The sequence below is a fragment of the Triturus cristatus genome, chromosome 11, assembly GCF_964204655.1.
Source record: "Triturus cristatus chromosome 11, aTriCri1.1, whole genome shotgun sequence".
Classification (NCBI taxonomy): Eukaryota; Metazoa; Chordata; class Amphibia; order Caudata; family Salamandridae; genus Triturus; species Triturus cristatus.
This window is the reverse complement of record NC_140594.1, coordinates 628,463,108-628,487,967: the sequence shown is the minus strand read 5'-3', so window position 1 is coordinate 628,487,967 and position 24,860 is coordinate 628,463,108. Positions and strand designations below refer to the sequence as shown.

At 45.2% G+C, this 24,860-nt stretch overlaps 1 protein-coding gene across 1 annotated transcript in view; it reads right to left on the bottom strand.

Moving 5' to 3' along the window:
- IKBKB (inhibitor of nuclear factor kappa B kinase subunit beta) overlaps window positions 1–24,860 on the bottom strand; it is a 432,685-nt gene that overhangs the window by 127,368 nt on the left and 280,457 nt on the right. Inside the window, exon 13 of the mRNA XM_085634081.1 lies at window positions 21,212–21,335. Coding sequence (XP_085490207.1) covers window positions 21,212–21,335 — 124 coding nt within the window. The remainder of the gene's footprint in view (window positions 1–21,211; window positions 21,336–24,860) is intronic.

Here is a 24,860-nt window from a genome sequence, read left to right as displayed (position 1 = left end):
GGACTGCTTCAATAAATAATAAGAACTGTCACCCTCCCTCTGGCCTCTGCCCCACGGGGCACCCACTCATACTCCTGGATGATTACACTGTGGATAGGGGGCCCAATGTTCTTTTGCAGCAACTCCCAGCCTGCAACGTAAAGGCGGCTTGTCCTCTACGGGAGAGCGGCCCTGCTGGGAGTCAAGAACTTTGACACAGGGGGTGGTACCCTCATCCCAGGTGCAGCCTGTGGGGGCCTCTAAGCAGACACAATCTAAGGAGGACAGCTCAGGGGAAGGCAACCTTTTGAACCCAGAGTAGATGACCCAGCTATATATGGTTTGACAACTCCTGCCACCACTATGCTTCTGAAAAGTGCTGAGGCCTGTACTTATCTTGGTTCTCTAAAGGGCGGACCCCATGCTCTCTAACACACTAGCCAATCCTTACATCACAGCTCCCTCAGAGGCTGCAGCCGGGTACTATTGTGAATACTCCCCGGTCTCTTGTGGCCCACTGGGGAATGTTCTCTGCCGCCCTGTGCTCTGCGCTGCCTGCCTAGGCCTCCACCCACAGCATAAATGCCTCCGGAAAAGACACAGCAGAACTGAGTATCCAGTTACTTTCAACCAATAGAGATCAGACAAGTGCACCCTATCACCCCCGGAGACCGCGCCAAGGCATTAACCAAGGAACAGCGCCTGGCTTCACTGCATGACTTCAAGAAAGAACTGAGAGAGGAACTGAAAGTGACCAGTCCACCTCGCTAGACGCTCTTTGCTCAGACATCAATTCAAGGCTCTTGACAATCCAACAGGATGTGGACTCTATAGGCATACGCACTCTGGACTTAGAAGCTAAATGTCAATCCTTAGGGCAACAAGTGGAATGACTGGAAGGTTCTTCTGCACAATCCCAGGACCAGCTGCAGGTTACGCTCTTAAAATGCGAAGACTTAGAAACTGTTAACAACGGGATAATATTAGTCTACGGAATCTGGAGGAGGGGGGTAGAGGGCCCAGACTTGGAAGCATTTGTGGTGGGCTTGTTCTCCGAACTCCTAGGAGACAAACGGGTCATGCTCAAGATGGAACGAGTTCACCGTGTGGGACGGCCATACTCACGCCCGTGGCTGGTGATGGTAAACGACCCAGGGATGTACTTGCCAAGCTTCAGACTTAAAGTGAAAGAAGCCATCTTTCAAACAGCGAGAAAAAAGGACTCGATCATTTTCCAAGGGGTGACATGCTAGGTATTTCATGACATCGCGACAGCCACACAGGCCCACAGACTCCAATTTGGACTAGTAACGGATAAACTGCGCCATGATCACATCAAATATAGGTGAACATATCCCTATGGCCTCGCAATTGAAAACCAAACAAGCCCGATCACTTTACGGAATTGTCTGATGTGGCAACACTGTTGGGCTTACCACCGCCAGATTGCAGAAATACCGAGAGGCCTGAGAGAGACCCACCACAAGTTTGATGTCGGGAACTGAAAGAGAACAATGGCTTCCACAGAAACATTTGAAAAGACAAGGAAAGCGCTTAACTAGGACCAACGTGGACCCTCAGCCCTGACCACGCAGCCATGCCATTACAAGACTCGGCTTGTAATATCCTTTGAACTGTTAAATCTGCCTTTTGGCCAAACGTATTTGTAACTCCGCTTGTTGCAAAAGTACTCCTTGTTCACTCATGATCGCTATGAACTTTATTTGAAAATAGATGCTGACCTCCTATGAAAGGGGTTCCATATACTTAAGAAGGCGTTGTCTATTAATGCTAAGTTGCGTTGTTATCAGCTACATGTTGCTAGAATGCCATAGCGGTGTGTGACCGGTGAACCCACACCCAGGAGCATTAAGATTGATCTTTACCAAAATTCTGGAACTAGGTTCCTGTTTGGTTTTCCTGTTTGATATCCATGAGTGGGTGCTTTTTTGATTTGTGTTGGGGGCCCAGGATTTGGTGATGAATTGCCCTTTGCCTGCGGAGGTGGGGTGTTGTTGGGGCAGTGGGGAACGGGACCTTGAAACTAACCTGCTATTTCAATGTAGCCATAATATATCATCAATGTGTTGACAGCACTGACCTGGAACGTTAAGGGACTGAACTACCCCTCCAAATGTCACAAATTGTGGAAATACATCCATGATAATGGCCACGATATAATAGCTTTGCAAGAGACGCAACCTTAAAAGAAGTGAACACCATAGACTACGTAATAAGACATATCCTTTGATATATCAATCATTGGGTCTCACTAAGAATAATGGAGTAGCCCTGCTCTTTCATTCACCCCTTGAATTCCAGCCTTCCGGGAACAAACAATCTGCTCCGCGAGCCTCCTTGATGCCTGGAGAACCAACCATCCAAAGACTCGTGATTATACCATCTTTTCAGACTCGCACCACACCTATTCTTGCATGGATTAGGTCTTTGTAAGCCAATTCCTAGAACACGCTATCTTACACTCAGAAATCCATCCCATAGCCCTTTTAGACCATGCACCTGTGGCCTCGAAAATGGAGTGGGCTTCCCCCAACACCCAAATATCGTAGGCGGTTCTTTCCTGGTTCTCTAGTAACAGACCATCTTTTTCAAGATGAAATACTTAAGACTATTAGAGACTTTTTTGTGTGAATGACCCCTGGGATACTGACTTCTCTAATTAGTGGGATGCCTTTAAACAGTTGTCAGGGGGAAATGCATTTCACTCGTACCGACTTTAACCAAGCAAAAAACCTGAGATAGGTTAGCACTTGAGAGAGAAATGCAACAAGCAGAACATGCTCACCAAGAAAACTCTTCTCTCCCCTTACAACGGAAAGTGACCGCACTGAGTGGGTAAACTAAATGCAATATATATGAATAGGGCGGAGTTCACTCTGCTGGGTTTAAATTCGGGCCCGCCTAGCTTACCAACTGTAGGTTAAACATGAGAAAGAATACATTGGTCACATTAACTTAGGTGGGAGAGTGACCACGGCAGAAACTGACAAAGCTGCAGCATTCTGAGTTTTCTATAAACAATTGTACACAGCTGAACCACCTGTGATAATGGCCCAATTACAATATCTAAATGACATAACTCTTCCCCAAGTGACAGAGGTCCAAAATGAGACTCTAGGTAACCCATTCTGAGACCACGTGGTCCAGGCAGCCATCTCTGCCCTTAAACTTCATATCACCTGGGACGGATGGATTCACAGCCAAATTTTATAAAACTTTTAGGGCCAGATGTACGGAAGTTTATTGCAGTTGCAAAGGGGTATAAACTGTGGCACAATGTACTAACCCTATTTTGAAATTAGCGACTCGCAAAAGAGGGTTAGCGACTCGCTATTAGGAAGGGGCGTGCCAAGAGCGTCCCTTCCTAATAGCAAATGCTATTGACATGTATGAGTGTTTTGCAACCGCATTGGCGACTCACAATTTGCCGCAATTTGAGAGTCGCAAAATCCAATGGTCATACACCTGGCCCTTTGTTCTGATTTAGTACCCCATTTGACTGCACTATTTAGCCACAGAGTTACTTCTCGAGGGCTTACACACTCGATGAGTGAAGTTCTAATTTCAGTTCTGCCAAAGTCGGGCAAGTATCCACACAACTGTTCTTCATATAGGCCCATCGCTTTACTAAACTGGGATGCTAAATTATATACTAAGATTTTGGCATCTCGATTCGAAGACCTCTAGCCGGATTTGATTCACCCAGATCCGTCCTGATTCATTAAGGTGAGACAAACTGATGAAAATCTGAGGAGGGTGATACACTTGCTCAAAAAAGCCACTAGAAAACACATACCAGCAGTCCTATTGGCGTTAGATGCTGGAAAAGCTTTTGACAGGGTGGATTGGTTCTTCTTTTTTCACACTCCCCGTAAATTTGGAATGTGCGAACAATTTATCAACATGGTCCAGGCTAAATATGCGACCACTTTCACGAAGTGGTCATGAACATGGTCGGGTCCGACCTCTTTAAATTAGAGAGGGGAACTGGTCAGGGGTGCCCTCGTTCTCTGCTCTTATTTACCCTCAGTATAGAGCCACTTGCAGCAAAGGTGAGAGGAAAAAGAGATTCAAGGCCTCCCCTTTGGATCCACCACCACAAAATGGCACTATTAGCAGAGGATGTTCTGCTTTCCCTGACTTCACCGTGACCTCTCTGGCGGCCCTACAACAAGAAGAACAAGAAAGTAACAGGCTACCGTATTAATCTCCACAAATCTTTCATCTTGAAATTGACTCTCCCTCTGGCAGAGATGCTAGCGGACAGCATCCCTTCCCAATGGGTTCAAAAAAGAACTCACATACTCAGGGATGAAAATCACTCCCAATATATCTGCTTTATATGGGGCCAACTATCCCCCACTTCTGCGACAACTCACTGCGGACCTCAAAAGGTGGGCTCCTACATACCTATCATGGTTGGGCCACATCCAAGCAATTAAAATGACTGTCTTGCCACATTTTGTGTATATATTATTCAGGGCCTTCCAATTGAAGTAGAGCAAGGACTCTTTACAAAACTCCGCTCTCTAGGGACCACCTTTATCTGGCAGGATCAGAGAGCCAGACTCACCTATAAATTGCTGCGTTTGGTGAGGGAGGCAGGATGGTTGGTCATATCAGACGTCCCCACTTATTATAAAGCAGCTCAGCTGAGGGTGATCACTAAATGGTCTTCGCTGACATTAGACAAACACTGGCTCCTCATGGACCGGGCATTCGTGGGCAGATGTATATCAGACATGCTGTGGAAACAAAAAGTGGACCAACGACCTAATGCATACATTCGCAAACACACAAAAACGACCCTGACAGCATGGGATGACGTGCATCGCTCCATGGCTTGGACCAAGTTCCCCTTTCCGTTTACCCAGATGCATTTGAACCCCGCCTTCCCCCAGCCCTTAAGCCAGGTCCTATCAATCTCTGGAGAGAGAGGGGATGTCTCACCACCTCGGACGGGTTTTATGGTTGGGATATTCTTACCTTTGAAAACTGTCAGCGAGGCTTTGGACTCCCACATTCTCAGAGGAACCACTACACACAATTCAAAGACTGGGTACTCCACCCAGACGTGAGCGATGCTGCCACTAGAAGAACTCTCCCCAATTGAAACATTTGTGAGACAGGCGAGGGGGGCGAACAGTACCATCTCTTTTCTCTATTCGCTTTTCTTTGACACATCCCATAAAATTAGACCACAGCACGGACTTCTGGTCTACTATATTAGGGGAAGATATCCCCGAGGAACAGTGGTGGAAATTATGACGTGACATACCACGATTCAATCATTCTATGGGGATGACCCAACAGGCCAGTGGAAGTCGGTCCTGGAAAATAATAGACCATCTTGTGAGGGTAACTCTAATTTGGGGAAAGCTAATGAGAAATTCAACTCCTGGATCCAAGGATCCTTGGATATGATACTCCCAAAAAAACCTGCCCTCGTGTCAAATAGGCCGAAAACTGCTCCTTGGTTTACCGATAATCTAAGGGAACTCAAACAACGTTGCAGACGGCTTGAAAGGAAATGGAGGCTGGACTACTCTGATCCTAGTAAAACGGAATATAGGGAATCTATTAAACTTTATAAATCCGAAATTAAAGCCACTCAAGCTACTTTTTATGAACAGAAAATTGTTCTAACTGCTAATTCCCCCAAAGAAATTTTTTAAATTACCAGAACCCTTACCAAACTACCCCTGAAACCTCCCAGATTACGTGATGTCCTTGCACACTGCAATACGCTGGCAGAGTTTTTTCACAAGAAAATTCAAACGATTTATCAGGCATTTTCACCTTCTCAATCTACTAGCACCATGATTGTTCCTGTTGAATCGACTGTAAGGCCCCATACTCTTTTAGCACAATTCCCCCTTCTTGATTCGGCCTCGTTGGGTCCCATCATGGCCCACATAAAATCGGGCTCTCCTATTGACCCTGCCCCACCCCAGGCTGTCATTCTGGTAGCCGATACCATCCGCCCCATAATTTTGGACCTGGTAAACTCTTTCATCTCCTCTGGTTCAGCCCCGTCAGCATGGAAATGCGCGATGGTTAAAGCCCTGTTCAAAAAACCTAATTTGGATTAGGACAATCTGGCTAACGATCGCCCCATTTCCCTCTTGCCTTGGGTGAGTAAGATTCTAGAGAGGTATGTAAACAACAGCATGGTAGCCTTTCTAGAAACTAATAATCTACTATACCCCTCTCAGACCGGGTTTCGTCCCCAAATGGGTACCGAGACGGCCCTCCTTGCAGTGACTGAGGAATCGAGAAGGATTTTAGACCAAGGGGGCACTGCGGCTATTATCCTTCTTGACCTCAGTGCTGCATTTGATACTGTCAATCATGCCATATTGCTCCTTAGACTCATGAACCTGGGAGTGTCTGGTATGGCAGTAGAGTGGCTGCAATCTTTTCTCAGTGGTCACTCTTTTAGGGTCTTTGAGGTAGATGTAGTCTCCGATCAGTATCCTCTTAATTGCGGGGTCCCTTAGGGCTCCGCCCTGAGCCCCACGCTATTTAATATATATCTGAAACCTTTGGCAGAAATTGTCCATCCATTTGGCATAAAAATCGTCTCCTATACAGATGATACCCAGCTCGTGGTAGCTCTCAACCATCCTGAAAAGTCATCTAGCACGCTAGGCCGTTGCCTAGAGGAGGTTGCCAAGTGGATGGAACAATCATGCCTTAAACTTAATGGGGATAAGACGGAGCTCATGCTTTTGGGCAATTCTCCTGTCTTTAACCCGGCCTCCTTGTGGCCAGTTTGCCTAGGCCCGGCTCCGACCCCTAAAGATCAACTCAAGAGCCTAGGAATCTGGATTGATCACTCTCTTTCATTCAGTCACCAGGCAGCTAAACTTTCTGCTATCTGCTAAGAATGCTGTATAAGGTTCTTCCCCTTCTCCCTTTCCACGCCAGAAGGATTACGGTCCAAGCACTGATCCTTTCTCGCCTGGATTATGGTAATGCTTTATACCTGTAAGCACCTCAGTACACCATCAACAAGCTCCAAGTAATACAGAATTGTGCTGCCCGTAGACTTCTTCAGGTTCCTCGTTAGCACTCTGCCAAACAGGCATTAAAGAGCCTGCACTGGCTGCCGATCAGACAAAGGATCCAGTTTAAGGCTATGTGCCTGGCCCACAAAGCCTTCTGGAAGAAGGGCCCCCCCGTACTTCAGTCACTTATCACCCCTTAACATCCGAAGAAAGATCTTTGGTCATCTGGATCTTTTCTTGCCCTTCAATCCCTACAAAGCTCCAAAAGATATTTGCCAGCACATCTGATCTTTGTTGGAGAGTGTGTGGGTTGCTGAAAGACTTCCATCATACAAAGTGGAACTGTCCTATAATCCGCCCATTTTGGTCTGAAATTTAGCATAGAATAAAGACATACTGGGTAACCCACTCCCTTCCATTTGATTACAATAGGGGATGTCAAAACCCATTAGAAACTGTTTGACTCACTAGCGTTTAAATGTACACTGCTGATGATCCCGTTGCAGATTGGTGACACTGTATAATGCTGTGCCCAATCAAAACTCAATAAAGAAAACATTTGACTAGAATGGCTAAAAGCTACTGGTGGGTGGTGCCCCATGCAGCACATTTCCTATATAGAGCACTGCGGGTGGCAGATGTTCCTCCAGAGGAAACCCTTTCAGCTAAGCCAATGCCCAACAATGAGCACAGATAATGGGGATTGATCAACCACCCATTTTAGAGTGGTTAACCAAGCACCAGGTCTGGCACAGTTATTATCAAAGTCCACAGAGTAGACTTTCACTGAAAAAGAAGCACAGTGTCCCTAACATGGAAGAAACACCCACAGCAAGTTAGATAGATTAAATATGTGGGTATTGATAATTGGGGCCTCTAGTGCCAACATTTACTTATATAATTTTCACCTGCACTGACAAGTCATTGGTGGATTTTTCACCAAACAGTTAATCCACCAAAGTGTCAACTGCAATTGTGGGTATAGCCACATTGGTGGAGAGGACTCCCCTGCATTAGCAAAGAACTCTGAACTTAGCAGAATTTTCCATGCAGGCCTTGATAGAGGAGGAACTTCTGCTACAACAATGTTGGCCCTACCAATTCGCTTTTCGCTCCCTGATGTTTTAAATATTGCAGCAGAGAGTTCTTGTAGCTAATTGGATGAATTATTAGTTATTTGGAGACGGAGGACATGGCACAAGAAGAAAAAAATCTTTGGAAAATAGATGCAACTCTCCTTCGAAAAAAATACTTTTAAAATCCTTATAAGTTAATCAATTTGACAAATACTGAAAATTGAGACCCTGCAGAGATCAGTACGTGATTTTCTGTCTGAATCCTCAACTGTTGAGGATTCCATAAGCTGAAGTACAATCTTCTGAAACTTCATGGCAAGAAACTACCAGTCATACATGGTAGATGAAAACCTCACTCACTCTTGCCTAGAACTCCGGTAACCTTCATTATGGAAATGGGTAAGCATAGGCACTACTGTAAAGTCAGGCCTATGGTAGAAAGCTTTCTGTGAAAAAACTATTCTCACCACACAAAATGTAGACTATTGTCATATTATCAGTCTGGGGCAATTTTCCAGAGTGAAGGTCTAAACAAGGCTGAACCTCACCCATTTAAACAGACATATGTCACTTCCAACATTCTGAGATTGAAGTATGAACACATGTTGAAGAGAAATATATGGGCTTCGAAAACATGGCAGACAGAAATGTAGCCAGTACGTACCAGTATGCCTAAGCTTCTATGGTGCTACTGCTGATCTTAACTGTGTGGCTCTCACTCAGCAGCTTCCCCGGAAGGCCTGCTTATGGAGCTCCAAGAGTTACTGTGAGCTGACTGAGAAGGTGCTGAATGCAGGATGGAGGTGCCCCACATCTCTGTCTTCTTTCCTCTCTTGGTGACACAGCCCAATGATGATCCCAGAAAACAGCTATCCTTCAGTCCCACGCCATGCGTTGCCACTCCAATTCTTGGGCTGGCTGGAGACTTTGAGAGCACTAAAGCGTGGAACACTTTATCACTCTTACTACAGTTCTAATAGCCCAGTGCACCAATGCTCTAAGTTGTCATTTTCTTTCCTTTCTGTCTTCACTATCAGCCCGTTCGCCTCCAAATGACCATGGAAGAGACGCAACACTGAGCACCCACAGTATCTGCGGTGAATTATATTATGATATCAGGGGCATAAGGGAAAGCAGATCACTTCAATTAATGTGGTAGGCAAAACTGTAGATGAGTGTTTGTGTTGGATGTTCACCCGAGATTTGTTTATATTGTACTTAAGAGATCACCAGAGTCAACCTAGACAACTGACTTCCATAATTACTTTGCTTCTAATGTGCTCTAAGCACCGTTTGGTGTACATGGCCCTGTTTTTCTGCTTAGCTATGTCTGTTGGTAAAGAAAACTCAGGGTAATTTCCATTCATATGAAGATCCTGGGAGGCTCTGATCCTTACTGCACGTCAAGATTTATTACATTTAGCTGGAATATATTTTCCACTTTTGTAATGGGGGCACAGGCATGATGGTTCTAAGCTCTTAGCTTGTAACAGAAAGGCTGCTGTAGCTGAACTATCTAAGCAGTGTGTGGAAAAGGGAAGGGGGTCATAACAAAAAACACATAAGTTGTACTGGGGGAGATCACTGAATGCCACATTATGCACAAAGGGACAGACACTGCAGCTTTTTTCCGTTTAAGCCCATATGCCCTCCTCTGCTCGGTTTCCTGACAAAGTCTGAAGCAATACAATCTTCAGCTGCTGCTACCAGAACCACCAACCATGCTTATCGAAAGGGATCACAATGCTCCTGACATTTTTATATCAGCTCTTGACGTCTGGCCCCTTCATAGTGGAATTTCTGGAGCTTCAATTTGAGCTCAGTCGGTCTTCCCCTCTAACTCATCTGGGAGAGTCCGTCTCTCTGAATCTAGTACTATCATATATATCTAACTCCACTTTGGCTGGTGAAGACTTGAATAATCCAAAGATGTTAAAACGTATTAATACCATGTGCTTCTTTTCTGGAAGATCTAATAGTGATCTTTTTTTTTTTTTTTTTTAACAACAGTTTTTATTATGTCAATCGTCAAATACAATGCAGAGCTCTGTAACCCAGAGACAGACTGCCACATGTAACACATAACATATTGCGTTGAATTTTAATATATACATTATGCAAAAACTGAAATAATAAAGAAACAAATCCCCCCCTGCACTGTCTTCGCATCACACTGAATAACACAGATTTGCCTGCAGATGAAGAAACATTATCCGCAGGACCTTAGAGGTCCAGAACCACAACTCCTGCCCCACTTAACCCTCAACTGCCACGTCCCTCACGGCAGGGGACTCTAGGTCCAAACCCTGATACGTCACCCACCTCTTCCAGATCTTAAAATGCTTCAACGGGCACCCTCGTGCCTTAAAGATAGGAACCTCCAGACCCATATTACAATCTAAACCATTTTTCCAAGCCGAGAGCCGAGGTGGAGCCCCAGCCTTCCACTGACGGGCAACGTCCCGCTTAGCCAGCGTAAAGCTCAGTAGCATCAGATGGCGCTTAAAAAGATTTCCCCCACCCCCTCCATTATATGTAACAGCACCAATTTAGGGGAGTACGGGAGCTCCCACCCCAAGACCTCAGCAAAGCATGTCAAAAACCCCCCGCCAGAACCTTTCAAGCACCGCGCACTGCCAAATTTTGTGAAACAGGGTACAATCCGCAGAGCCACATCGTAGGCACACTGGGGTCTCTATCAAGCCCGCCCTCCACAGCCTGATGCGAGTATAATATACACGGTGAATATAATTAAATTGGATCAGCCGAAGGCGCATGGCTATTGCCGCTCCTCGATTGGACGCAAGCGCTTCCGTCCAGTCCTCCTCATCCAGGGGACCAAGGTCATCCTCCCACCTCGCCCTAAGTTTATCTAAAGTGGTGGGGCAATTTGTCACCAGAGTTTGATATCTCTTGGAAATTTTATGATCAAGTAGGTCACCCATAAATACTTTAGCTTCAACAGGACTGAACTCAGGAAGAGACTCCAACCCCGCAATGGTGGGAAGGATGGCGTGTCCAAACTGTAAGTATTTTAAAAATTGTGTTTTCGGCATCTGATATTCATTCTGGAGATCCTGGAAAGATTTTAAGACCGTGCCACGCATAACGTCCCCTAGAGTAGAGATCCCAATGTTATCCCAGTCTCAGAAACCCCCCAAGCCTGCAAGTTGTGGCAGTCTACCATTGGACCAAAGGGGGGGGTCTCTCGTGTCAGCCTGCCCCACCACCACATCCTGCGCAGGGCCTGCCTCCACACGTGGAAAACCACCCTTGTGGCAGACGGAAGTGTCTTGCAGATAGAAGCCGAATATAAGACCGTATGTACGGAATAGGATCCCATCTGGCACCGCTCCACTGCATATGTAGGATCAGAGTGATCCTCATACTACCATTCGTTCAATATCAGGAGTTGCGAGGCCACATAGTAGGACTGGATAAACGAGGTTGACAGCCTACCACAATACGTGGACTGAAAACACGTCCGTAGCGTCACCCTGGGTGCCCTTCCTGCCCAAAGAAACTGTCCCAGGACCGATTTAACCTGGCGGAACCAAGAGGGCCTAAAAGGGAATGGATGATTCTGTAGCTGGTATAGCAAATGCGGCAACGAAACCATTTTAAAGATGGCCGACCGCCCTGGAAGAGAAAGGGGCATGAGACCATGTTCTCAATTTGTCGCGCACTCGCGCTCAAACCGATGCAACATTACGATCTCAGAACTCCCCCAAAGAATCAGACAGAAAACCCCCAGATATTTCATACCGACCGCGGTGACCTGCACCGCAGAGGCCCAGGTATCCAATTCTACCGGACGTCCTAATGTCCACAGCACAGACTTACTTGCGTTCATAAATAGACCGGAGGGCTCCCCGAATATTTCCATAATACGCAGCAATCTAGGGCCCGTCCTATTGACGTCAGTCAATATGAAAAGAACATTGTTCGCGTAGAGTGTGATACGGTCCGATAGTCCCTTTGCCCATTCGAAGCCCGCCACTTGTGCGTTGATCCGCACCCAACTCGCAGGGGCTCCATCGCGAGGGCAAAAAAATGGCGACAGGAGGCACCCCTGACGGGTATCTCCGCCCGATAGGAAACGTGAAGGAGGCAGCTCCCGCAACCCGGACCAATGCCATGATATGTGTATAAGGAGGTTTAAAATAGGCCAAGAAACGTGGGCCCAAATTCAAATTATCCAAGAGCGCAAAGAGATACGTCCAACTAAAGGAATCAAAAGCCCTATCCATATCAGTCAAGAGAAGAGCCGCTGGCATCTCCAGCCTCCGAATCAAGTCTATAGCGATGTGCGCCCGCCGAATATTGTGCCGTGTCAACCGTTGAGGCACGAAGCCCGCCTGGTCCAGATGGACAAGCAAGGTGATATGGGAGCAAAGGCGAGCGGCCAAGGCCTTGGCCAAAATCTTGGCCTCAATATTTAGCAGCGAAATGGGGTGTTATGTAGAGTGTTGGTCCGGAGGACGGCCCGGCCTTTGGAACACAACCACCTCGGCGTGTCTCCAGTCTCTTAGAAGGCATCCATGCTCCCGGACCTCCTCCACAACCCGAAGGAGATGGGGTCCCAGTTTAGAAAAATATCTCTTAAAGAACTCACAGGGGAATCCGTTGGATCCTGGGGCCTTCCCAGAATTAAGTTCCCCTAATGCCGTGCCCAGTTCCTCCACCGTGAGTGGGAGATCCAATTCCGCACTAACCTCAACGGAAAGAGAGACTGGGGCAGAAAATCTAAAATAAATCGGCGGACCATGTCCTCTGACAAGGACTCCCGTGGGGCATACAAATCGGCATAGTAGTGCGCAAAGCTCTCAGCAATAACTGCGGGATCACCCACTGCTCTCCCATCCTGCCCCAAAAGCCCAGGGAGAACCAAAGAACTGGACTCATCGCCCCATTGATAGATCCTACTACGGGACGCAAGCCATGCCAAACGAGCCTCATCCAGCAATAAGTCCGCGTTCATTTGTCTCGCCACTAATAACTGTCAACGCGCCAGGGCAACCCCATCCTCCCTACTTGCGCGTTCCAATTCCAACAAGTGAGGCTCCGAGTGCACCAGGAACTCCTTCTTAGACCGCCGTGCCGCGGAGCAATAAGATATGTCCACCCCCCGAATAGCAGATTTCATCGCTTCCCATAGCGGTGCAGCATTCGCCACCGAGCCCACATTAAGATCCAGATATTGATCAGTGGCCTGTCCCAAATGATCCCTATACTGGTCATCTTGCAGATGCCAGGGGTAAGACCCCAACAAAAAGGTGGCCTCGCAGGGCCGAAGCGTAGCATGAGTGCGACTGGGGAGTGGTCCGATAGACCTCTGGGAAGGATCTCCACATCCGTTACTCTCCCAGCCACCGCAGCCGGTACAAAGACATAGTCCAACCATGAGAACGATTCATGCACCACAGAGAAATATGTATAACCCTGCTCCTCCGCATGCTGCCGTCTCCAGGAGTCAACCCAGCCCAGACCCGACACCAGGAGGATAATTTAGTTGTTTGACCAGCGGCTGACGTTCCCCCTCGTCGCCATCTATCCTGAACCCCATCCATCACATCATTCCAGTCACCACCCACTCCCGTCACTCCATCCGGAACATCTGCCCACAAAGTCATAATGCGTTCGGTCAATGTCCAGGACAGAGGAGGAAGGCAGAAACACTACCCAGCACAACCAGTTCCTCATAAATGAATCCTTGGATAAAAAATACCTCCCCTGGGTGTCCGCCCACGTCTTGGAGTGAACGTATGGGACCCTGCGATGAATAAGAAGAGCCACCCCACAGGAGCCCCTCATGAACCCAGAGTGGAAAATCTGAAAATACCCATATCGCTGTAAGCACAGGGCCTTGGTCCCCAATAAATGTGTCTCCTGCAACATAAAAATATCAGCCTGGTAGCGCTTTGGCTGATGAAGGATAACCCCCCTCTTCACTTTAGCCAATGCCCCCTTAACATTCCAACTCACAACCTAAGGGCCCCGGCAGTAGGCCATGGGCTAACAGCAGGGGTGGACATCTAGAGAAACAGTACACACAATGAGCAGAACCTGCGGCGACATATAAATGTAAATGTAAATGTAAATGTCAAGGTACTTATAGAGCGCACTGTCACCAGACGGCCACCTTGCGGTGTCGCCTTTGCGGTTTCCTGGCGCTGATACTCATACCGCTGTGGAACCCCTCCTGGCTTTCCCTGTGAAGTGTCCACTCCTGGGCACCCCCAGGGTGAAGCCAGGCATCCTTAGCGCTGTTGGGGCCGGTGTGGAGGCTAAGCAAGCTATTGCCCAGAGTTGCAGCGTGGGGCCCGTGATTAGAATAGGCACCGAGGCGAGAATAGACAGGTCCGAGGAAATTGAGCCCGAGCCCCGCCGAGGCGGGAATCGAACCCTGGTCCTTGGCCAGAACTCTGCTTCAGGATCTGCCGCTCTAACCATTGAGCCACACTCCTCCACAGCGGCACATAGCAGCAAGATGACAGTGCAGTGAAATCAAAACAATCCCTCAAAACGTAAAGATTAGAGCAAAAGACATCTGAAATAAGATTAGAAAACTTGCAAATAGTGAGCAAAAACAACCCCACCCCAATACCTCAAAACCACTGAAATATCTGTTGCGGTGATGGCGACCCCAACGGGAGCCACCGGTCTACCTCCGCCAATGGATCCCCAAAAACCCCCCCATGAAACCCGGGCTGGCCCCCAGACAGCAAGGCCGACAGGGGATAGTAGTCCGATCTTGTGCATCGACGGCTTAAACAAATATGCATGTATGTTTGTCCACTATGAAAGTCACGAAGAAGTTACGGGCCGGCTTCCCCGAGCGGGGCACCGAAGCCGATCTACTGACATCATCATGGAACTGCGAGCGGCGTCCGGATCTTGAGCACCTGCTCCCTTTAACTTTAGGTTTAGGTGGCTTCTGAGTGGATTCACTCGTTGATGAGTCGGACTCTAGTCTTGGCGGTGTATGCGAACGCACCCGTACTGTCTCATCTGTCCATTGGAAGACGTCCTCGGGGGAATCAAAAAACAGCGTCCGTGACTGATAAACCACCCTCAGCTAGGCAGGATACAGGATAGCATAGGGCAGCTTCAAGTCACGTAGGCGGGCCTTCGTCGCCATAAAGGATTGGCGCTTCTGCTGAACCAGGCGAGTATAGTCTGGAAATATAAGGATTGTCAAAATGCAATGGTTCCTTAAGGCGGGCGTGTTTCAGGATAGCATCCCGATCATGATAATTTAGAATTTTCGCTATGACTGGTCGTGTTCGTGCTCCCGGTGGCGGCTTCTGAATAAGGGCCCGATGCGTCCTCTCAATGATAAAGCAATAAGACATGATTTCTGGGGGAAGCCAACCAACTAGCCATTTCGTCAAGAACTGTTCCATGTTCCCCCCCTCACAGCCCTCCGGGAACCCCACAAAACGCAGATTAATTCTCCGTGCCCTCCCTTCCGTATCCTCAACACGAGATGCCAGGCCCCTAGTGAGGGTCTCCAACTATGCTACTTTCTTTTGCAATGTACTGACCGAGTCCTCCACTCCAGAGACCCTGTTTTCAGCCGCTGCAATGCGCTCCGTAGCGTTGCGCAGGTCCTGGCGGAGGGGTAAGACCTCAGAACCTACCTCCCCTATTTTAGTCTCGAGGGCTGTGCGGGACTGTGTAATTGCTAATAGTGATCTTGGATGTATCTTCTTTACTGATTTCTGCCACAGCTATATTGTTGTAAATGGGTTCACTGTTAGGGTCTGGTGAGAAGACGGCCTATTTGTCTAGGCCAATGCTTAATCTCATGCCATGACTAAAGACGCATCCAATGACTGAACTGCAGATCTCAAGTCTGCAGCGACGATTCCTGATGAAGGAGCATCAATACTATTACAAAGAGTCCCAGCTTAAGAGATGTTAAGAAAAGCTAACACAACATTAAACAAGGCACCATCAAACAATAGGGAACCAGGAACTCATTTTTAGATATCTGAAAGCTTTCTCCGATGCTCAGCTGCTATTTACAAGGAGCTCAAGAATTGTATTCAGTCAATAAAGTGAAATAACTTAGGACATGACTCATCGAGAAACTTGAAAAACAATATTCTGAAATTATGTGGTTGCTATCTGGTAGGAGGTCTGCTTTTAAATAAATGGAAACACCCATTCAAGACTATGCTGGGCTGGGCGAATCCGATTAAAATGGTTCTGTTATCAACAATTCCTTTTTTGAGTGTTACTTATTTAAGTACTCCAGTCTTTCTTTAATCTACTTGACACTGCTAACTAACAATTTAAATGTTCTGACACAGAAGCCTGATTTACTACTGGACATCTTCAGGGAAGCAACCTGCTATGCTTGCGCAAGAAATCTGCAGAATTCAGACTTTTATGAATATCTATTTTAACAAGCCTCTTACTTTGTTCATACTTTTCCTGATGACACCAGATACGTCAAATTCAAGGGCCTTCTCTATGTTTACTGCATATGGGATGACATATGCATACAATATTAGAGCCTGAGATTTCATGGCTATTCTCCCTTATGGAAAATCCAGCACCATCTGGCATTTTGCACCTCTCTAGAGATTCATCACATCTAAATCACAACTATAGTTTTTGCATCAACTATTTCATTCTAGTATATTAAACTCCCTTAGACAAGCTCCCTAAATAAATTGGAATTCCCTGTTTAATATTCTAGAATACCTACAGTTGCAAGATTACATACATTTGCCAAACTGTGATGTGCAAGCCCAGTGGACCCCTGCAATTTTGTCACTTATTTAACTGTCCTTATTCCAAAGCTTATCTTTTACCATCTCTTTGCTTCCAATCTTGGAAACGAACAATCCAATAGGACCAGGAATTCATCAAAGTGGTTAGCCACAGAGATACAATAGAATACGTTCATGGATTCACTTATAATGTGTTCTGTGTTTGACCGATATAAATTTTTACTTCAACATTAGTGGACCCTTTGATTTTTTTATATAACCCTGGTGATTGGAATACTAACTCTAGAACCGGTGGTCATTGTACTCGTGTTGCTCACCAGTCGCAGACCAGGTTCATATGTTTGCATTGTGTCACACTCTTCAATCTTTTTAGCAAGAAGAATTTGGAATAATCTCCACCTCTGTTGGCAAACTACAGAGTATGATCTATTTAATGTCTGAGTTATTGATTATCTCAGAGATTTGTGATTTTTTTTCTGGCAGGTCTGGTAACTCAACTGAAGATTACACATCAGTGCTAGGTCTATAGTCATTCATATATCCATTTATGGGTATAGAATGTACTATATATTTATTGCTTCGAGAAAATAATGTGTCAACAACATAGCACCCAGAGATTTAAATTACGTCTACAGTGTGTTCAATAAAGAAGCCTTTAATAATTAGGTTTCTATATAAATTTATCGATGATAGGGCTTTGTTAATCTTGACTAAAATGCGGGCATAGGACTGACTGAATGCATGATATATTAAAAGGTGTTCTCTTTTTCAATATTTTTTAGGACAGATTATATATTAGAACAGTATGGATTGCATCACTGTTCTGTAAATTTCAAATTAAAGACACTAGGAGGAGACAACAAGAATTAATCATTAATGGACATAGTTTTGAGAATCTTTGCAGCAGCACAATCAGTAATACCAATCTGTGAAAATAATGCCCATCAGAAAGGTTGAAAAGGAAGGTGGGTCTTTATTCTTCTCAACTAAGTGGATTTAATCTTTATTCTTCTTAAAACAGCAGTTGTAGAATGTTTCCTTACAGATTAACACTTCTTGAACATGAGGAACAGCCAATTCGTTTCACTATTTGTGACTTAAAGGCATTCTCAAGGCTAGTGGGCTGAGAGAGTGCTCAAACACATGAGAAATATTTATTTGCCTGATGTTAGCATAATTTTTAAAGAATTGGAACCCCATCTTGTTCCCCATCCGAGAGGGTTGTGGCACTGCATTTGTGATTCATCTGATCACTGTCAAATGGAAAAAGACGGTTTATACCTTCCATATATTCTTATCCTTACTATAGAGGGTCAAGGACTCAGGCTCTTATGCTGGATCTCAAAGCCCTAGTTGATGGACCACAGATGGATTGCATGGAAGAGAAAATAACACCCAAGACTATGGCCTTTCAAAACATAAATCAACCATCTAACCTTCTATAGTCACTCGTATGCCACACAAGCTTCAACATGGAAGTTGCCCACACAGCAATTTGCAAACTAGACACTTTCTTAGCATGACAAATGTTACCTGTCTGATCAAATGCTGTCTTTAGGAAGCGAATAAAGAAATCAGCATTATTCACATATAATGACATTACACAAAGTACAGTGTCTTGACGGCCGGTTGTATGGTGAGGATGGACATCATCTAGCAAGGTATGAGAACGTCCTGTCCTGGAAGAAGTAATTTTCTAGTAGGATTGAAAATAACAGTGTAACAAACACGAGAGCAAAACAAACTAAAACCAGGATTTATCCTTTTTTAGGATGTGCCCAGTAAACCCTGAAGTCACTGCAGGCTTGTAGCAATAATAGAATCAGTAATGATGTTTCCTAAATGTCACCAGTATGTTTAGAGCCAATTAATCAGACAAGGTGGATAAGTGAGTTCACCACGGACTGCTGACATTTATAGTGATCTGCAGGTCACGTGTAAAAATCTTGGCATGGCCAACAAAAGCTTTCCATCATTTTGAAGTAACACTGAAGTGGGTAATGTTAACACCTATTATTTACATCACATGGAAATGGCTGAGGTGAAGTATGAAGTGCTATATAATGGAAGAGTATATACATTAAAAATAAATTATTATATCTTTGGACGCTTGTTCTTGAGAAGCCTTTCAACAGCTGAATGACCTGTCAGATTATGAACATATATCTGGTAAATGGAGACCCTGGATGCAAAAGAAGGTAATGATTATCAGATCTCAGTCACAGGTGGCATATTCATGGAATACTCTGTTCAGGGTGAGTTTTCCATTGATTGTGAACTACAGACACTGATTACCTCCAGCCCTTTCAGCAGCAACTTCATGACTTCTCTGGCTGGCTTTTGGAACAAAGTCTAGAAGTACATTAGAGCTCCCTGCAGTAAAAGTACTAACAGCATAGAGGACTCTTTCATTCTAGTGGTTCCTTTACAATGGTGGGTTTCCCAATGTTGAGACTCTCTTGGTGGAAGAGACTCCTAACCTACTGAGGTTTTCTTAGTGTTAGCAAAACGCCCAAGAACAACCCTATATTGATGAACTCTTGATGCCGAAGCCCCTATAGTAGCTGCAAGAAGATTCGAAGAATGCACTAAAATACAAGAGAACACCTGGTGGTATTGAGGGTAGGATAGCAAGGTTATTTGGTTGATGGGTTGGTCCCTTAGTTTGTGCCGAGTTCTTCCATTGAAGGACAGTCTGTAGGAGCCCATTAATTAACAAAGCTGATTAAACACTACATACATTCCTCCCTGTTAAAATTCCTTTCAAGTAAGCAGAGAAACTCTTATTGCAAGGAAGAACAGAACGACACTATCTGACATGCATTCTTGCACACAACAGGAAACTCTGCTATAAAAGAAACAATGGCAAGTGAAAAGAAAAGTCATGGGGTAAAGCCTAGTAAAAGAAATAACATAAAAAATAAATTTTAAAAAAGTCAGTTACTTGACGACATAAAACAAAGCGGTTTAAAAAGACATAATGGTAGTGAAAAAAATAAAGAACCCAAGATTTACTATTTTGGGCCTGGATACATATTGAAAAAAACTTAAAGGACGCTAGCTGCCTCCATACTGCCAGCTTGTATTCTGGAGCAGCACCATGTCTTAAAACCACAGTGTGAAATGCCTACTTATTTGGACTGCTGCCTATGTGGCCACATTTCTTTATTTACGGGTGAGTCAAAATGACTTCCTGGGCGAGTTAACAGTTTAATTTAACTCTATTGGGATCAAAAAGGACATATTTGGATATGCAGTCTTAACATATTTGAAATAGTTATTTTTGACAAAAATATTTTTGGGGAATGAAATAGGTTTTTCGGCGATGTTGTGATGGAGAATATGTTGTGATGAGAATATTAATGAAGATACAATGATCAAGAACTACCCTTCAGGGGGGCACAGAATCACAAAACAGGACAATTATGAACGCACCTCGCACAAGTCATGAAATTACCTATAACCAAGCCATGATATGGACTATAGAAGCAATCATATTAATGTCATGCAAGCCATTACTTTGTCCTAAAAGGAGCATGACATTCAGATAAAACGTGAAAATACTTCACAGGATTCATGGTCTCGAATCTTATGACACAAAGAACTTATGGATCTCCACGAAAAAGCTCGATATTTCACCCCGTAGTAACCATGAAATCGCTATAAATAGGAAATGATTCCACTGACTGCACCACAAATCTTATCTAATAGTAGTATACGGTTTACATAAAATTTACCTCACAGATGTATTAAACATTTCTTATGTTGTGGTAAGACATTTCAATGCACCAGTGGATCATTAAACTCTCTTCCTTCTATTATAAAAGGGAGGCCATAATACCAAGAAATGTAATTAAAGTTAATGTCATCATTAAAATCTTCAAAACTGTCGTGAAGTTTTCCCATAATGAAAATGCAAACAATGAATATTACAAATTTCCACTATGAAGATGAATATGCTCTCAAGAGCCAAATATTTCTTATATAAACTACAAATGTTTCCACACTAGTCCCATGAAATGGTCCCCCTACAGGTCATGAATTCATGCCTACATAAGCCATAAAATCACTTTCAGAAACACATTTTTAACCCTTGTACACCCCTTCGTACTGTTCCATGTCCTGTTCTCATTTTTAATAAAAAAGTGCCTCTATAAGAGCCATGTACGCACCCACTATGTACCACGTAATTACAAAAAAACAACCCCTCACGCTTGCTTTGAGACTGCTTCCTCAAGCTATGCAAATACTACCAAAAGCCATAAATTGTCCAACATGAACTTCTTTCCAGGTAAGTCAGAAATCTAAGGTGTTCTCTCAGGACATATGCCTTGGAAAGAGTTTAATGTTTTCAATGTAACCAATCAATAGACTTCCTTACAAGGCTGATCGTTGTCCCTGCTGCAGTCGGTTACAATCTTCCTTCAGTGTACGGACTGTATGCCAGGCGTGACCCCAGACCTTCCTCAGCTGCTGATAAGAAAATTGCCGCTTAGGATCCTGAACTGTCAAAAAGAAAAAGAAACAGAATGATGAAAACCAAAGACAAATGTTACAGAACCACAGTAACAGTCACAAACATTGTTACAACTCTAACAATGAATCAAGACAGTCAACAGCAAAGACAAAAACAACTATCATCAAGGTGAAAAGTACAATAATAAATATAAAAAATTACATCTAGCAAAACCAGAAACACAGTTGTGGTCACTCTACAGCCCAAAAATAACACAAACATACCAAACACCTGTACACCTATCACCGCTTAAGAGAAATCAACCATGCTACTAAATAATAAAAGGAGCAACCTCACTCCTAACATCAGAAACAAGCATTGGCATAGCCAATAGGTCTCGCCTTTGGGACCTTATAAGTGTTTAGCCATGCAACGGTTGATATTGTTGCACCAAGGATATTGTGCTGTATAACTAAATACTTATAAGGTCCCAAAAGCGAGACCTATTGGCTATGTCAATGCTTGTTTTCCATTGTGCGCGCTACAGCAGCGCCAGTCCAGAGCCCAAAGACATGCTAGGTGTGTCCTCTGCTGCCGATTGACAGCAGAGGACAGGAGCAGTGGCTGGCTGGATGCTTCAGGGTGCACATGTCACTTTGGCCGGCTGTCATGTGCCTGCCAAACTGAAATGCGCACTTTGAAGCTCTCTCACCCAGCTGATTGAGACAGCTGGGTGGAGACCAAGCACAGGCCTCCAGGGTCTGAAACAGCGTCCAGCCAGCTGCTCTATACCAGCATGAGAGCAGCACCAGGATTGGTTAGAGGAATTGAGGAGACAGAGCACAACACGGAGCGAGGAGCATGACGGAGTCGTGCAGCAAGCAAGGTAAGTGGTTATTTTTTCTTTTTATTTACACTCATTATGCTTGCATGCACCCACCCACCACCCATTTGCCTCCCCTCCCCCAATCTTCCTAAATGCCAGCCGCCGCTGGAACCTGCTGCTGTTGATTCACTTGAGGGAATTTACACCAATTGTAATAACATGGGAGAACTGGAATGGTACGAGCATCCCGCTCCCTTGCACCGGACTATGAGAGAAGGCATGTGACAAATTGTAAATTCAATACAATGTCTGGTAAACCGTGACATGCTTGATAATGAGATGAAGGCAGAGTTTGATGATGTACAAAGGAACAAAGGAACCTGCGAGAGTGGGAAATGGGGAAATCGTCTGTAGTGTATGGGTGACTTCTGGAAAAAGTTAATAAAATATGTTTTAAAAAACAATACGGTTGTGAAGCTAAATATGAGTAACTGCATGTCATTATAATGAACGCATTCTATTTGTTCAGTCGATATGCCACATAGGGGGCTTAATGTAGGTAATCATTGAAAAAAATGATCCGTAGTACGAACTGTGCTGCTATTAAATATCCAAATACTTCATTCACCTCTCCGCAATTAACTAGCAACGTTATGCAAAAAAAATGTTCCCCTATACCTGCCTTCATGATTGACGAGGATATCTAGAATGTGGGCCCTATCTGGCTTAAAATCACCAACTGTGCCCAGTAGCAAAGGCACTTCTCGCAGAGGGAAACTCAGTCCAAAATAAAATCTTCAACTGCACCAAAATGACCACAAATACTCCCTCGTACCGCCAAGCTAACACAATAAAATCTTACTTCACCACATAATCAACTGATATCAGGGGCAATATTCTAGGGAAATCCGAGCCTGGGTCCAGCCATGATGCAGCATGAATGTATAACGCTGCAATGGATGTTTTCTGACCATGGGGCTTACTTAATACTCCAACCATAGCCTCACGTGGGTACGGAGCAAACAAATGTTTCCGAGTGCAGATGAATTCCCCTCGTGAATTCAATACACAAATCGCAATGAGAAGTTTGCAGGTGCATTTCTAAGCACAGGACAAACAGCCAATCAGCTAGGGTGTTGCTGGAGTGCACTGGGTGGACACAGTTCTATTTCAGTTGGAGGGAGGGAGGATCAGCCAGGTTAATTGACCTTTGCTCCACACGCCTATCCAGCTAACAAGAAAGGAGTACAAGACGTGCCTTATGGAAAAATCCCTATGCCATTGGGAATGTCGAACTCCATGCAGAACGTGAGAGAGAAAGTGAGCGGTCTGTTGGCTGGAGATCAAGATTGCTGTAGGTTGACAAAGCTATGGGTGGATCTCCGTATTGGAACAGCAGCATGTGCGCAGTTTGCAAATCTCTATGTATGTTCAATGGTGCAGCAGAGAGGGGAAAGAGCAGAGGGTGCTTCAGTCAATGAGTGTGGTGTGTTTGTAGGGATAGATTTCCCCAATCCTTCAAAAGGAGGGACGCTGCAGGTGAGGAGGGAGCTGCACTGGCAGGGTTGAGTGCATCTGGGAAGGGCAAATTTAATTACAGAGGTGAGTGGAAGGACTGTGTGGGGGTCTCAGTACTGGAATATTATGGGTTACTTTAGGTAAGTGTTGAGAGCCTTGGCAGAACTGTGGCAGGATGGGATTATCAGAATAGCAAGAGATGCCGTGGCTGAGGATTAAGTTGCATTGTCCGGGCTATGTGTGTTTGCATGTGTGTGTGTACCCATGTAACGGCAGTGCTGAGTGCCAGCAGCATAGCGTGGGTTGCCAGCGCCCAGGGTGAAATTTTAAAAGAAAGTATTGCACCCCCTAACTTGTGGGCCATTAGCTCAGGAAGTGCTAACGGTCCACGGGTTAGGAGGTGCAATACTTTGATTTAAAATGTTGCACCCCCTAGGAATTTTGCACCCGGGGCAACCGCCCCTCTGGACCCCCCACACAACACCACTGCTGAGTGCCGCGTGCCACAACTGAGGTACATTAGTTGTCTGCTGTACCCTGCACTATAACAGCACAGGATGGGAAGCCAGCTGAGGATTTAAGAAGCGCTGGAGATAAAAAAGTAGGTGCATTAAAAATGAGGTGCACTTCCAAGTAACAGAACAGCAGGAGTGCTGCAGATGACATTTGCACTGGATTTGTAGAGCTGCAGTATCACCAGCAGATCGAAAAGCAAGGGATTCTACACATCAGGTTTGAGTTGCATTGCTTTAGCTGTGTGTGGATTTGAGTCCTTGACTAGTAAGGGCTGATACAAGGCAGCGCTCAGTATAGCAGATCTGTGTGAGGGTCCACAGTGGAACAGCCTGTGGAACTGCAGGTCAGGATTGAGGTGTGGTGGTAGAGACATATGGTCGAGTTCTAAGAAAGCAAGGACTTTATATGCGTAAATAATTTTGGGTTTTGCCTGAGTTGTGGGCGAGCTTCCGTTCTGGACCAGCAAGTGAGCTACAGGCTCAAACTAAGTAGAGCTGGAGATGCTGCATGTACACCATAACAATGCACTAGCAAGGGATGCTGCAGCTCTGACTGAGGAGCACTGTTTAACAAGAAGCGCAAGCAAAAAGTGGACACGAGTGGTGCGCGCGCGATGGGAAAAGTGAAAGTAGGCTACGCACATGAAAGTGAAAGTGATCGCGGCTGTACATATTGCAAAGGTGCCGGCTGCGCTCGTGAACGCAAGCGCTAGGC